The following is a 15,116-nucleotide window of genomic DNA, read 5'->3' as shown; positions in this document are numbered from 1 at the left end:
CTTGGAAGAAGGGGCTCCATGTTGACAATGGAAGAATGATATGCATTATATTCTTTGGCGTGGCAGTTTAATCAATGGCGATTTCATTCCACAAGCTAACTCTAGAAGGAAGAGCTTCGAATAAAAGAATGAAAATAATTAGAGGAAGAAAAATGTCAGTGAAAAATAATTTATAAAAGAGCATGTGAATTGTTGTTTATGTGACTGTTTTTTTTTTTTTTTGACAGAAAGAAAAGGAGGAAAATTTGTAAATTCAGTCTTTTTTCTAAAAGATATTAATAGAAATAGATTTAAAATTATCAAATGGAGCTTCTTCGTTTGCTTGCAAAGAGTTGGCTTTCTGTTAAATCTGATGAAAAAATTAAGGAAAAATTTCTCCTGTATTTTTTCCTCCTTTATAATTCTGCCCCCAAAAAATTGGAAAATAAATATTATTTTTTCTTTACTTTTATTTCTTTCTGAAGCATGGAAAGTAGGGATATGTTGATGCTTATAAGTAACTGGTTTTTAATAATAGCATGAATTTTAATAGAATTTTATTCGTATAATACAGGTATTTGGTAATATTTTAGTTCACTTCGGTTTAATTTTTTGAATGGTTTCTATTTATAATAAAACCTTTTTCCTTAAATCGTTTGTTTTTATTTAAATATAAGAAAACTAATTTCTTAAATATAAAAATGGAATATATGTATATATATTTTTAAAATTACCAATATCTCCTTTTTAATGGCACTAATTAAATTGAATATATTAATTCTCTCCTTGCCTACTAATTTTCCTTATCCACGTGATATCTATAATATGAATCACACATTGAAAAAAAAAATCATCTAACAATAAATTTTGATTTTTTAATTGCCTTGTTTTATACGGCAACTAGCCTAATTAATTATAATTTACATCATCATGTTTAATTTATTCAAACAAAGCAATAAATAAATTTATAGAATTTCACAAATCTTAGCATTGTCTAAGAGACATTTATTTTTTCTTATTCCAAGTTGCTTGTCTTTTATCTGCCTGCAGTTATTTTCTTAATCTAGTATTTAAAACACTTTAATCATACTTGTATAATCTTGTTTAACTAAAGCAAAGTTACTCAAGTATATATTTGATGGATCAGTAAGGATATTTTGATAGTTTTTACAAAATTTTCTCTTAATTATTAATTTTTATAGCTTGAGATCAGATCAAACCTTACCTTAACTAAGGCTATCAAGTTGTTAAACATTATTATTATTTATAATTATAAAGGTTATTGAATTGTATCTTATATCATACTAAACTAAAAATGCAATCTTGATATTTATAAAATGTTCTTCATGACAAATAACCACAGTGGTTCCTTAGTTTTTTTGTGTTCTAAGACTGCTCTCAACCAACAGTTTCATGTTGATTATGTAACTTAATTTTCAGCTAAAAGAAACATGCTTTAGGATCTTAATTTTTCATGATGCTTCAAACTGCAGTTGGTCATTCAACAACAAAATGCAATTTAGAAAAAGACCACATGAAAATTTTCAATGATGAAGCAACATTTGAATCACAATTCAACCAATTAGAGGACAATGTGCAAGTAACAATCAACTCCTATAAAAACTATTCTTAGAGACGCTTGACAACAGTTTCTCCTACTTTGCTGTATAATCAAGGAAACAAACGTAAAAACAAGTAATTAAGAAACAAGAATACTATACATGAATGGTCACCACACTTTAGACATTGTTAGTCGGAACGGCTCCATCTCCATCGCAAGTAGTTTTCCACAGAAGTGCTTGCAGTACTGCTAACTGAGTTTGTGCCATCCTCAACATCAAGCAACGCGAGAGTAAGATGGGATCGAATGTCGGATTCTAGGTTGAATATTTCATCACCTTCCACATCAAAATGAGAACTGACTTCGGCTCTTGCAGATTCAACAACTTCATTGTCTCCCTGGAGCAGTTTGAGAACCTGGAATGAAGTTTGCAACAAAAGCTAAGTTGCAATATAATTCATGGAGCATGATACCTCTGTGAGTTCTACTAAGAAAATCCAATCCTTTACAAGTGCTAGTAACCTTAACATTACACCAACAATATATATATATATATATATATATCTATCTATAAATAACATCTTACAAGTGCTGTTTGAGGTCGTGCACTAGGATGCCGCCTTACACAAAGGGAAGCAGCTAGGATCATCCTTTCCACTTGAGCACTGTCAAATTCATTTTTTAAGCATGGATCTATTATCTTCTTAACATCTCCATCTTGTAAGATTGGCTTTGCCTGCGATTATAAAGAGTAATTTGCATGAAAGCCGTGAATTACATCCAACAAGTTTAGCAAAGTTAAGATTTAAATATCTCAAGATGTCAGTGCTCTAGTCTAGACAGTAGTTTAAATCCTCAAAACTTATCAGGTTATTTTATAAAACATCCAGCTGATTGCCTTTTTGACTTGGATACATTACAAATAGCAACAACAATCAAACCTTACCCACAAGACAAGACTCTCTTGGCCTTCCAGTTCCGACAACCTGCACTGATGGGCTTCCTCCCTGTAAGGAGCTCGAGAAGCACAACTCCATATGCATAGACATCAATTTTTTCATCAACTTTCCCAAACAAAATGTATTCAGGAGCTAAGTACCTGTCATTGAAAGTGCTAGATTAGAGTGTCAAACTTAGAATCTCAAAAATAAACGAATGGAAAGAGAAACCATGCCCGAAAGTTCCTGCAACATCATCACAGATCGGTTGTGATGTTGAAGCTGATGACCATTTTGCCAATCCAAAATCTGATAACTGAAATGTATCCAGGGGAACATGTGTTACGCATATGGAATTAGAGATACTGATAGAGTAAATATACAACACCTGTGGCTCAAAATCCTCAGAGAGAAGGATGTTTGAGGACTTCACGTCCCGATGAATCACAGGTTCAGTAGTACCACCTCCATGTAAATAATCAAGTGCCTCTGCAACACCTACTGCCACCTTGTATCTTTCAGCCCAACTGAGGACATGCTTGTTTGCATTCTCACCTAAGGAACAATTTGTTCAGGTACATATTTCTCGGACAATAAAAAGAAAATAAAAGATAAAAAATAGCAAAATCATGAGTGCAAATAGCTTACCATGAAGGAGATCCTCTAAGCTACCTTGTGATACATAGTCATAGACCAATATCAGGCCATTATTCTCAAAGCAAAACCCAAGTAGTGAGATAATGTTCTTGTGATTCAGAGTGGTGATGATCTCAATCTCTGAAACAAACTCCTCCAATGCATCTTCAGATGGTTTCAAAAGCTTGACAGCCAATTCTTTTCCATCTGAAAGATGGCCTTTGTACACACTGCTACTACCACCCTTTCCAATCAAATTCTCTGCATTGAACAACATTGAACTAAGGTGAATTCAGATTATCACAAACTACTATGCATCACAAACCAAGTGAAGCAAACCTTGAGAAAAGTTGGATGTTGCTTGCACAAGATCTTCGTGGCTGAATAGTCTACAAACAGATGAATATTTCTCTTGAAGCATCTGCAACTCCTCATGCAACCTACCTTCAGCGTCTGTGACAAGACAAAGGGGTGGTGGTGAATCACCTTGAACTTGAACAATTTCTCCGTTTTCTACTTCAAGTTTGACTCTCGCATCTCCATCTAACTTCTTTGACTTACAATCGGGATGCACAGAAGTTTGTCGGTTGGGTGACCTCTTTGCCCATTGGAAGGTTAAGACCGACCTTTTAATCAAAGACCAACCATGCCAGGCTTCCGGTAAATCTTTAGCCACAGCTGTCATAGAGTTGCTTGGAGGGACTTCAGATTTCTTTGATGGAACTAAGGCCGATTGCCCTCCGTTCTTCAACTCATTTGAAGAAGCATCATTTTCAGGTGAGCAGATTGAACAACTATTTCTAGGTGATACACCGACAGTGGGCAAACTGTTCTTATCACGAGTTCTACAACCATTCAACTGATCTTTTAGAATAGAAGCAGTGTCCGAGTCTTTTTCAATCAACCTCCTTTGCCCTACCATGGGCAAGAGACAGAACAATTCGTAGCTCTCGTCGCGGTTAATCTTACTTGGCTTGCCCGACTTTCTCTGAGACTTGCTGTTATCTGTTCACAGTAGTAAACTCCAAAGACTACAGAAAACAAAAGTGAAATCAAAGAGCAGAGAGCAAGACTGCAAGATTCCTAGCGATAGACCAACCTGCTGCTTCTCTTTGGAAAACAATCTTCCCCTCGCTCAATGCAACCACAGAGCAATTGCTTTGCAGCCTTTTGGCACAAAATTTAGCAACAGAGATGGAAGGAGACCTAGCGGAGGCCAAGGCAACTCAAGTGAGAGAATATTACGGCAAAAACAAAGACAAAAAAAATGCAACAGTGAACTGCTAGAAACCACTGTGACTCACCCCGCGGCGTGGCTGTTCTTGTTGACCCCAAGAATGAGCATCGACGCAGAAAAAGATATCGCTTCGCTCACCAAAACCTTTCGAATGGACGAGCCCTTGCAAATTTTCAGCTTTAGGTCGATCTGCCAAAGAAATGGGTCAGAAACGCAAGGTAAAGGGGGGAAATCCAAGGTTTGACAGCAAGACTTCGATTTCGAGGCAGGGGAAGCGAACCTGTTTAAGATTACAGAAGCCCTCGTAAGCCGCGAGCATGGCGTCCAAATCCTTGGCGAGCGAGAACACAGCGGCGGGTTGATCGCCAGGATCTTGGGCAGAGTGCAGGACGTGAAGAGCGACAACACGGTCGCCGGTGGCGGCAGCCTTGACCAACGCCCACGTGAGGAGTTCTCGGCTCTGCGGGTCCGTCCTAACACCGACCACCACCGTCTTCCCCGCTACGCCTCCATCATCCTCTCCCCTCTTATGCTCCTGCTCAAAGGTCTCATCTTTCTTGCTCATCTTCCTCTTTCCAGCCTCTTCTATGGCCATCTTCGTGGTCTATATCTTCGGCGGCCTCTTCCTCTCCTATGCCGGTGATCTACGGTTCCACACCGGGGATCTCCGTTCGCCACTTTCCTCGACCTCAGTGTGCAGTGCAAGGAGAGTGGGAGACGGCAAAATCCCAACTCTTTCGCCAGGAATCTTTGAGACCCTCCATTGTTTTACCTGTCCTCTCGTTCTCTGGTTCGTGAATCACTATCACGCAGAAAAGATACCAAATTAGCAGGCAGGGATTTAAAGCAGTTATTATATCTCATAAGAGCAATAATAGCAGTAAGATTAATTAATTAATTAATAATATTTATAAATTTTATTTAAACAACGGTCAACCGTTGATTTAATTCCTGAAATATCCAAAGACGCTCGACTTTAATTAAAATTTACCGTTTTAAAACCAAATTCTGCTAATTTGAAAGAGAAACATTACAAAGTATTTTAGATATTAAATTAATAATTTTTAAAATAAGTGCTCTTTTAATCTAGGAATGTTTTCTTTATTTTTCTCCGGCAAATTGTATGCATAAACCATGAAATGTTAAAATATATATAATGATTCAATTTATTTTATTATTTAAAAAAATCACGTTTAGACTTTTGAATTTTACAATTTGATTTTATTGAATGTTATATTAATATTGGAATAAAAATATATAAGTTGTATCATATTAATTAATTATCTTGAATAATAATGAATCATTAATGAGAATCATGAAAAGTATGAGTATGATTATGATAATAACCCCCCAGGGTTAGTACGTCCAAGGCCTAATTCGGGAGGCGCCCGTCCACTAGTGGTCTCCTTTCCGAACTACGTTCGGAGGCGGAGCAACCCGTCTTACAGTCCAAGTAATACAACCAATATAAGTATAGAAAGAACAAGTAAAGAAAAATAAACCAAGCACTTGTCGCCGATCTGGAAGTCCGAGCGCCCCGCACTCCTCCTGGATCTTCCCCGGTAGCCTGTGCCTGGTCTCGTTCGCGTTCGGTAGCAGTTCTTGTCGGAAGGAAGACGTATCAAAGTTGTCGTGTCGAAGCTCGGGCTGCCGCAGAAGAAGGACGTTGGTCGAAGATGTTCTGATTCATGCACTGACTGCAGCTTTATATAGACACTATCAAGTTTATCTAGATCTGCAAATGTTTAAAAAAACTGCAAAACTTGATCCACACCTAGCAGTTTATCTTATCTAGGATTAAAAGATAATTTAAATAATATATATATATATATATATTATTTATATGAATAATTTTTATCATTTAATCCAATGGATAATAATAAATAAAATGAATATTCATGCTCTTTAATTTTATCCTTCTTAATTTCAGATTTACAAAATGAGTAATAATTAAGATTAATTTTATTGAGTTTATTTGCAAAATTAATTTAATCCATATATCAAATAAACTCTATAAAATAATATATATTAAAATATAAAATATTCTAAATTAATTAGATCCTGTCAATCCAAACCAGGATCTAACCAGGACTCAACTTAGATCACCCCAGTGGGTCTAAGTTGGACCGCGCCTAAAGTCCAAAATTGGACTCGTCCTCACTGGTTCGCTCTTCCAGTGACTTACCTCACTTACCTCGTGCAGCTCTACTTGACTTCTTAACCCACCAGGACTTCCTGCCAAGGCTCAACCACCCTGGTCTTTCTGCCAAGTCTCAACCAACTTGGTCTTCGGCCAGTTGTCAGGCTCCGCGGACCCAACTGGACTTCCTGCCAGGGCTCAACCACCCTGGACTTCAGCCTGGTGTCTGGTTCTAAGTCTTTCGACCCTGCCAAGACTTCCGCCTGATCCTCCAAATCAGGACTTCCCTTTGCCTAGCCTCACTCACCAGGACTTCCCTTGCCCAATCTTCCAGATTAGGACTTCCACTGTCTAGTCTAACCGACTAGATCTTCTTACTCACTTCCACACATCCAAACATCAAGTCCTGTTTGGATCACCTCTTGGTCAAAACTGACCAGACCTAGGTGTATTGTCAAACATCGAAACTCTAGGCAAGATCTTAGTGCATCTTGCACCAACAATAATAATATTAAATTATGATTAATCCATTTTTTTATTATGCATTTTTATAAGATAAATAAAAAATCATGTCTGAGGATTTGAAATATTTATTTTTTCAAATATTCATCTTTGTGATTGATCTGAGATTTTTTTTATTTGGACTACAGTAATGAATCAAACAACATTAATAATTAAACCTCAAAATAAGTTTAAATTATATGTTTTGATGTGAAATCCACAAAATCAAGCCCTACCAAGAAACAAGATATTAGAAAATGCTTAAATAAAATCAAAACAACTAACTATTTTGTTTTTGTCTTAAAAAGGAATAATTACTTGTAATAGTGGTTGTTGGACTACTCGTAACTTAAAAACCAAATTTTGTTCTCTCTTGTAGATAAAAACAAAATTTAGTTTCTCTTGTAGAAAACCTTGTCGATATCTTTCTTGTTCGCTATAAGTTTCTTGTTCTTTAGCGATAGAATTTTGTGGAGTTAAATATGATTTTAGTCAAAATGAAATGAAAGATTTCCTTATCTCCCAAGTCATTGATAGGGTCAACTTTTAATTACATCATGTAGATAATTACATTGGTACTAAATTAATTACATAAACTCATTATTATCGTTTAGATTAAAATTAATTGGAAATGCTAAAATGAAAGATATCATGAGCATGTCCATTTTTTAATAAAAAAAGTAAATTAATTAAAAGAAATTAAAGCATGTGGCTTCACCTCTTGTTTGTCATTTGAATTATTAAATTAATGTTCTTTTTTTTTATTTAATTGGGTCATTATTTAGGGAAATTTTATGTGGCACGTGAAGTTTACCCCATCAAACACGAGATTGAAAGTGAGAGAAGGTGGGCCTTAAATTTTAAATAATTAACTTAAAGTGTTAAACTATGACATGCGAACTCTTGTGCGCCACTTCTTCTGAGTCTCTTTTTTTTCATTATTCATAAATATATAATTTATTTTTATATTAATATTTATCTTTATTAATATTTATTTATTTATCTTTACCATCTACTCGAGCAATGATGCGGTAGCAAGGTATTTCATTGTGTAAGTTATATGGGCCTTAGTCTGTACAAGTAGGCCCGTGTAAGACCATCGGCTCATTCTTGATGGGCCGCCAGCCAGCAACTACGACGGCCCGCTATCAAATCACCAGTCCCTGACAGACCTTCTTCAGGAATGTCTTCGGCGTATGCCGTATCCTCTGAATCGTTCTCCAATATCCGATCCGTAGGTGATGCTGTAAGACCGATCGACTCCCGATCTCGGGAAGTAGGAGGCGGCGGCGGAAGAGGAGGAGGCATGGTCATGGTCTTCCAGTTCGTGGAATTTTATGGAGGATCTTCAGTCGGTACAGCGTCGCAGCGGCGGAATCGTGAAGGAGGAGGAGGAGAGGGGAAGGAAGAAGGGGTTGGCTTACTCGTTGTTGCGGAAGATGAAGGTTGACAGCCGCTACACCTCTCCCCCACCCAAAGTTGCTGTCTTGTCTTGTGACGCCAGATGGTGAACGCCATTCGCACGAGAGGAAAGGGAAGATTTTAGATTAGATAGATGGTGAACGCCAAATTCCCTCTGTCATTAGAAAAGGAAAGATTTTAGAGAAGATAGATCTGCATGATGTTGCTGCTTGCTTGGAGAGAAAATCAGTGATGATAGAAAATGGGGAAAAAAATCAAAATACCCAATTTTCTTCCTAACACTCGGAAGAGAGTAACTTTCTTCCTTATCTTCCCTAAATTTACCTACTGTCCCCTTCTCCTTACTGAACCCTCTCACTTACCTTTCTTTCCCTATTATGAGCAGGTTCTTTCAAGTGCCAACCGCCATTGCATGGTGCAAACATGTAGTTTGTTGTTTTCCTCCCATTTGCATGCTTTAGACATGTCCACTCCAACTTCTACCACCACAACCACCGCTACTGCTCATAATTAGCACCACTAGTATCTTCTGATTCTTCTCTACACTGTTCCATATAGTCATCTTACTAATGTCTCTGCAGCACAGTAGCCATCACCATTAATACAGATTCATAAATCAGTTACTGTGCTATGTAGTTTCTGTTTTTTGTAAGACAAATATATAACATTGAAAACATGTTTGGATTAAAGTCTATCAAATGACTACACTTTTCCATTTCTTGAGTCATCTTAAAATTTGGCGACCTATGATCTTGCTTCCACATGCTTTTGATTTGCTTGCATCAGTTTTTGTCAAAATCTCATATGATATCTACAAAATGCAACGTTCACTTGTAAGCAGGATTTACAAGATTCCAAGAATAGTGCTGTTGATAAGTATTCAAGGTACTGCATTCATTTATGTATTTTCATTACTCAATAAGGGCTTCAATATAACTTAAAGAAGACTGCAAATTATAACAATAGAAAACAACAAAACTGGTGCTTCTTATTTATTTATTTATTTTTCAATACTGATTGTTATCTTACTTTATTCTACCTGATGATAATAATGCAAGTTACAACATGAGATTTTTTATACTATTTTGTTTAAGTTATTACATGAGATCCAACATGCATTTCGTCTGTTGAAATATCTGCCCCAGATATCACTTTGCCTCTCAGGCTTTACAAAGAAAGTATCAAATTCATTTCAAGTCCCCATGGTACACAAATTCCCATCACAATATTGTGTGATAACGACCATTTGGCACCAAGTTAGCAACTGGATAGGCCAATGCTGATGAATGCATGAATTGCACACAAGCACCACACCCATTTTTATTATCGATGTGGCCTTCCATTCACATTCATTGCACTTAAAGGATTTTTGTCTTCTTGGAAGCTGATATGGCTGTCACTACCCTACTCAATGCTCATTGTTATGTTTCATTTACTAAATGAGAGCGGTTGAACTCAATAAGCTTCAGTCTTCAAAGTTAATATAATTGTTTTTGTGGAAAAGTGAGAAATGATGAATTCAACATTTGAGCAATCTATAAATCCTTTTGAGGATAATGTGCTAATTGTTGTTAAATATATTTTTTACCATTTAAAATTGTGCTAATCTTCAATTCCACAGCTGAGTGATGCCACATCTTCATACCTAATCCATGATCTCCCTCGTATCAATCTCACTTCATGTCATGCTCAGTGTGAGCACCCAACGTCATTTTGCTTTTGTTTTTATGTTGATTTTCCATATTTATCATATTTTTATATCAACATTTTGTTAACTCTAATTATGTTAAAGTGAAGTGTAATTTGTGTTTTTTAATTTTCCTTAGCATCTTCAAACTCCAATGGAAGTATTCTAAAATTGTTTTTCAAAAGGCTTGCTAAAGAGAAATATTACAGAATTAGTAGTTAATTCAATAATTTTAAAATGATTTTATTTTATTTGTTTTATTTTATTTTTAATATCTTAGAAAAAATAAACATAAAAAAAAATAAAAACGGACAATTCCACTCAACGTAGAAAAAGAAACTAAATCAAAATCTTATTTACCCGAAAATCTATCAAAACATTAAATCCCCTAAAAATTATCGCCTTCCTTCTTCGTAGTCGTGTTACGAATGTGACAACGACAAATCCCGTCCGCACCACATGCTTTTTCATCCGCATCTTTTCTCGTGAGTCGTCGTACCTTTAATGGTGGTTCGCGGGCCAGATCAAAAGTCACGGTTGCAACACGGCTACGGCTCGCGACAGCTCCCGACGCCACCTGCAGCTCCGCGTCGCTATCGCCGGCCCGGGGCCCGCGACGGCGCACCAATTTCCTCTCCGTACGGCACGTGTCCCACCTGACCCACCGCGTCTTTTCGCTCGCCACTGCCATTAAAACTCCCTCGCCGGAGCTTGTCCACGCAGGGCATCGAGCTCTCTCACGCTCGCCGGCCCTCGCAATCCACTTCCTCCTATCCTTCGGTGATCACCGCAGCATCCGATTCGTGCTCCTTATCTTCTTGTTGCCTCATCTTCCAATTCGACCTTCTTTTAGTTGTTTCGACGGTAAGTTCCATCTGGAACCTCTTCGAAAAGAACAGAGCTATCTGATTGTTGTTTTGTGTCTCTTCTTCTCTGTTCTGTACTTCTTGGTCGCATCGGGTTTGCCTATTCTTCATAATTAGTTCTCAACAGATCTTTGAGTCTTTGTTCTGTTCCGAGGTTATGTTGATTAATTTAAGCTTTCTTTAAGTTTCTGTTCCTAGCCTATATCGGTGAGTTCGTGAAATAAAATCAGTCATGTTACTTTTTTTTTTTCTACTGTTAGTCCAGGGGGTCATCGGTTTTGTTTTTCTGCTTTTTTTTTCTCCTTAATTCTCAAAAGAAAGTAACGGAGAAGTTTAGCTTCAGTTCGTGATTCATCCTTGCCTTTTTTCCTCCTGTGTTTGTTAATCCTTGCCCTTTTTTCCTCTTGTGTTTGTTCAATAGACGGAACCCGATCTTGATATTTCTTTGTGGGTGTTTAATCTTCGATTTGGTTCAGCGATTTTACCTCCAACGAAAGGGGGAAAACAGCTTCGAATTTTTTTTTTTGTTTTTTTAGTGTTGATTCGTTGTTTAAAATTGTGTTTCGCAGATTTGCGCAGACCCCTTGGTTGAAGAATGGTCGGTGGAAGACCTTTAACAGGAGACTTGGACATTTGGTTCAATCGCCTAATTTTGTCCGGTGGTGGAGGGAAGATTGAGAAGACGGTGGAAGTAATGGCAAGGTGGAAGGACCTCCCAATGGAGCTTTTACTGCGAATTCTGTCGCTCGTGGACGACCAAACGGTGATTGTGGCTTCAGGTGTTTGTATTAGCTGGAGAGAAGCTTTGCGGTTGGGGCTCACAAAGCTTTCTCTATCATGGTATTATTCTCTATTCTGTGTGGTTTTTTTTTTCACTTCTTTTCATATTTATAGTGTCGATTACTTTTGACTTGCTTATCTTATTGCCATTGCTTGCGTATTGGGTCCAGTAAAGAATCTTGCTGCCTTTAATAAATAGATAAAGCATTGACAAACAATTGATGGTTGGCCAGTAAACTTTATATGAATTTGATGATACAGTGAGGACATAATTGAGGTGGAGAAGAGTCAAAACATCAATCTTTCCCTACAATCGCATGCGGTTAATTTTCCTTTTTCCTTGTCATTTTCCAGCTCTTGACTTTTTTGTAACTTTATTCAACTAACAAAATATCCTCTAGCTTTCCCTTTGTATAAGCTGCACATCAATCCATATAATCTCTCAAAGTGCCTTATCTTTTAAAATTCTCATTTATGATATTGCTGATGAATCACGATTCCAAGTTTCTAACACAAAATATGACATGCATATTTATCTCACAAATTAAGATAAATATGTTGGATGTAGAAGAGAGTTTTCCTAATCTGACGAGGAATGGTCACATTTGTAAAGTTGCCACACTTCTTGCCAGTCATCTTTATGTTTATATTATGACAGTGAAACTATTGTTGCTTCCTTTGGTAGTTTATCTGACTCAACATCTTGATTGCCAGTCTAATGAATGCACATTGGATTGTTGGTTGCAGTGTGATGCCAATGTGGAAACTATAATTTGTTAGCATAAATATCCTCTCAAAACTTCTGATACGCAGTACAGATGTCATTTCAACTCTAACATTTACATGAAGCACTAATCTTGTAAGATATTTCAATCATGTGCCCCTTGATGTGATACTGATTATGAACCTGTTGATGGTTTAGGAATTATCTTTATGTTCTACATTCATGTGCCCTTAGTTGAGGAGCTTGGTGGACACCATAAATATATATTTTCTTCTTTATATAGTAGTGATAGTTTTTAGAGAGGCAGAAGATGATTTGATATTCTGTCAGGTTTCTCATTTTAATTGTTTTTTCATTGAATCCTTGTATATGGACTTGTATTGCTGGACGACTTAGAAGCCTGATTTTTCTTCCTATATTCTGAATTGTGGGCCCCTGGTTGCAGGTGCAAGTATCACATGAACAGTCTTGTGCAGTCACTTGCCCCCAAGTTTGTCAAGCTGCAGGTTTTATCTCTTAGACAGAACTGTAGATCTCAGCTTGAGGATAATGCCGTCGAGATTATCGCTAGTTACTGCCATGATTTGCGGGATTTAGACCTTAGCAAAAGTCTCAGGCTGAGTGATAGTTCTTTGTTTGCTTTGGCTCATGGATGCTCTCACCTGACAAAACTCAATATTAGTGGATGTGAAGGTTTTAGTGATTCTGCTCTTGCATACCTTGCCATGTACTGTAAAAACCTGAAAAGCTTGAATCTTTGTGGATGTGTGAGGGCTGCAACTGACAGAGCTCTACAGGTAGGTACTCATGCTTAGTAATTTGGTATACTGCTATCTTTTATGAACTTACATCTAGAACCTGATAGAAGTATTTTTTTTTCCCAGGCTATCTCATGCAATTGCTGTAAATTACAGTACTTAAACTTGGGCTGGTGTGAGCATGTTAGCGATGCAGGTGTTACCAGTTTGGTGGCAGGCTGTCCTGATATTAGGGCTTTGAACTTGTGCGGTTGTGTACAAATAACAGGTAATATACTTGAAGACTTTACAAACAGATTATCATTCAAGAAATTGTCGAAGTAAACTATTAGTAGCAGATATTTTTTTATACAACACTAACAAGTCGTGATTAGTAGTGACAGTTCTAGATGGTCTTTGTTTATCAATTTTGCTTGATTGGAGCCGAGTAGCATTTATTGTTTGTTATTCTTAAGGGGCTCAATATAGGCTGCTTATTTCTTTCCTAGTACTTCGACAATTTTTTTAACTGAATTCTATAGTTAGCTAGGTGAAACAAGCTACAATATGCAATAACCAACTTCTAATCAGATGTTTTTCACAAACCCAAAACTCATTTACAAGTCAGCACTCGGCATGCTTAAGAATTCGGAAGTCCAAAGATTCGTACTTGACATAATTTGATCTTGGTTTTGCTTTAGCTAATTAAAAAATGGTGTAAAGATCTAATCACTATGGTTGTGTCCATTTTGTTGGTTCATCATGATTCATCTCAGTGGAGGAGTGTAAGCTTAGTTGTATTTTTTTATGTGCCTCAGCTTTTCAGTAAGCATCTTTAGTTTGCACCCTGATCAGCATGTCATTCTTAAGAGTAGATTATCCCTTAACCACCTTATATGTACCTTTTGTCTATTATTTCAGATGACAGTGTGATTGCATTAGCAAATGGTTGTCTTCATCTACGTTCTCTGGGTTTGTATTACTGCAAAAACATCACAGACAGAGCCATGTACTCTCTTGCAAACAGCCGCTCGAAGAGGAAGCAGGGACCCTGGCAAGATAGCAGTCGTGAACAAGACGGTATAGTGAACCTGAATGTCAGCCAGTGCACAGCCTTGACAGCTGCTGCGGTTCAGGCTGTTTGTGACTCCTTCCCAGGGCTTCATACCTGCTTGGGAAGGAATTCGCTCATCATAAGTGGCTGCCTCAACCTCACTTCCGTGCATTGCTATTGTGCTATCAAGCTCATCAGGCCAGTATAAGATAATCTTCTCAAGCCATGCTTACTAGCAATACGCTTCACAATGCTTGAATGGATTTTAAAAACTAAGGCAAAAGCTTAGCCAGTCAAGCCTGTAGATGTATATGCTCGACTCTTGTTTCTCCTTCTAGGACAATCAGTATATATATATGTCTATATAAATATATATATGTGAGTTTAATAACAGTCTATGTTTTCTCTAAGGATGGGTATGTACAAAAGGTTGATGATTCCCAATGTAGACTCTAGCGCAGTTTTGATGTTAGTGATCAGCCAGACCTTTTTGTTTGTCATTGTACTTAATTTGGGACTCAATATATAGTGTTTAGCTTCTTTATTGCTTTATGATTGTCAACTTGTATGTCATTTATCTGAGCGATAAACTAAGCAATTTTCTGTTTAGTCTGTTCTGTTTCTGCTCCTCCTCTCTTTTGTTAGTTTGCTTCTACTCCTTTTGTCTTTTGTTTTAATTGATGTTGGAATTTTGATCGATCAAACTTGCTATATAATCATTTTAAAGTCATTTGAATATTTTAAAAGTGTGGGCGGCCTCCAATGGAGGCGGCTAGCTATTTGTATAAATTTTGGTTCATCAAATAATCTAGCCTAGAAAAAGTTTTAATTTGTCACATTAATTCTGATTATAA

General features: G+C 37.0%; 1 protein-coding gene and 1 pseudogene across 1 annotated transcript; one reads left to right on the top strand and one right to left on the bottom strand.

Annotated features, from left to right (window-relative positions):
• Positions 1-1,520: 1,520 nt before the first annotated feature.
• Positions 1,521-5,072, bottom strand: LOC141839733 (protein kinase STUNTED-like; annotated as a pseudogene).
• Positions 5,073-10,830: 5,758 nt separating this feature from the next.
• LOC141839585 (F-box protein SKP2A-like) lies at positions 10,831-14,814 on the top strand. The gene is made up of 5 exons (XM_074727366.1): positions 10,831-10,965; positions 11,537-11,807; positions 12,917-13,268; positions 13,356-13,497; positions 14,130-14,814. The coding sequence occupies exons 2-5, from the start codon at positions 11,563-11,565 to the stop codon at positions 14,468-14,470; spliced, it is 1,080 nt and encodes a 359-aa protein (XP_074583467.1). The 5' UTR covers positions 10,831-10,965; positions 11,537-11,562; the 3' UTR covers positions 14,471-14,814.
• Positions 14,815-15,116: the final 302 nt, after the last annotated feature.

The sequence above is a fragment of the Curcuma longa genome, chromosome 11 (assembly GCF_044706935.1).
Source record: "Curcuma longa cultivar G26 ecotype Majalengka, Jawa Barat chromosome 11, ITB_CL_G26_1.1, whole genome shotgun sequence".
Taxonomy (NCBI): Eukaryota; Viridiplantae; Streptophyta; class Magnoliopsida; order Zingiberales; family Zingiberaceae; genus Curcuma; species Curcuma longa.
The sequence above is the reverse complement of the archived record's forward strand: the minus strand, read 5'-3'. Positions and strand labels throughout refer to the sequence as shown.

What these genes read in the sequence shown, in the direction of transcription:
- LOC141839585 (XM_074727366.1), top strand. Translation starts at nt 11,563, where the DNA reads ATGGTCGGTGGAAGACCTTTAACAGGAGACTTGGACATTTGGTTCAAT. An exon ending in ACAAAGCTTTCTCTATCATG is followed by an intron (nt 11,808 to 12,916) that starts GTATTATTCTCT and finishes CCCTGGTTGCAG; the next exon opens with GTGCAAGTATCACATGAACA. An exon ending in CGGTTGTGTACAAATAACAG is followed by an intron (nt 13,498 to 14,129) that starts GTAATATACTTG and finishes CTATTATTTCAG; the next exon opens with ATGACAGTGTGATTGCATTA.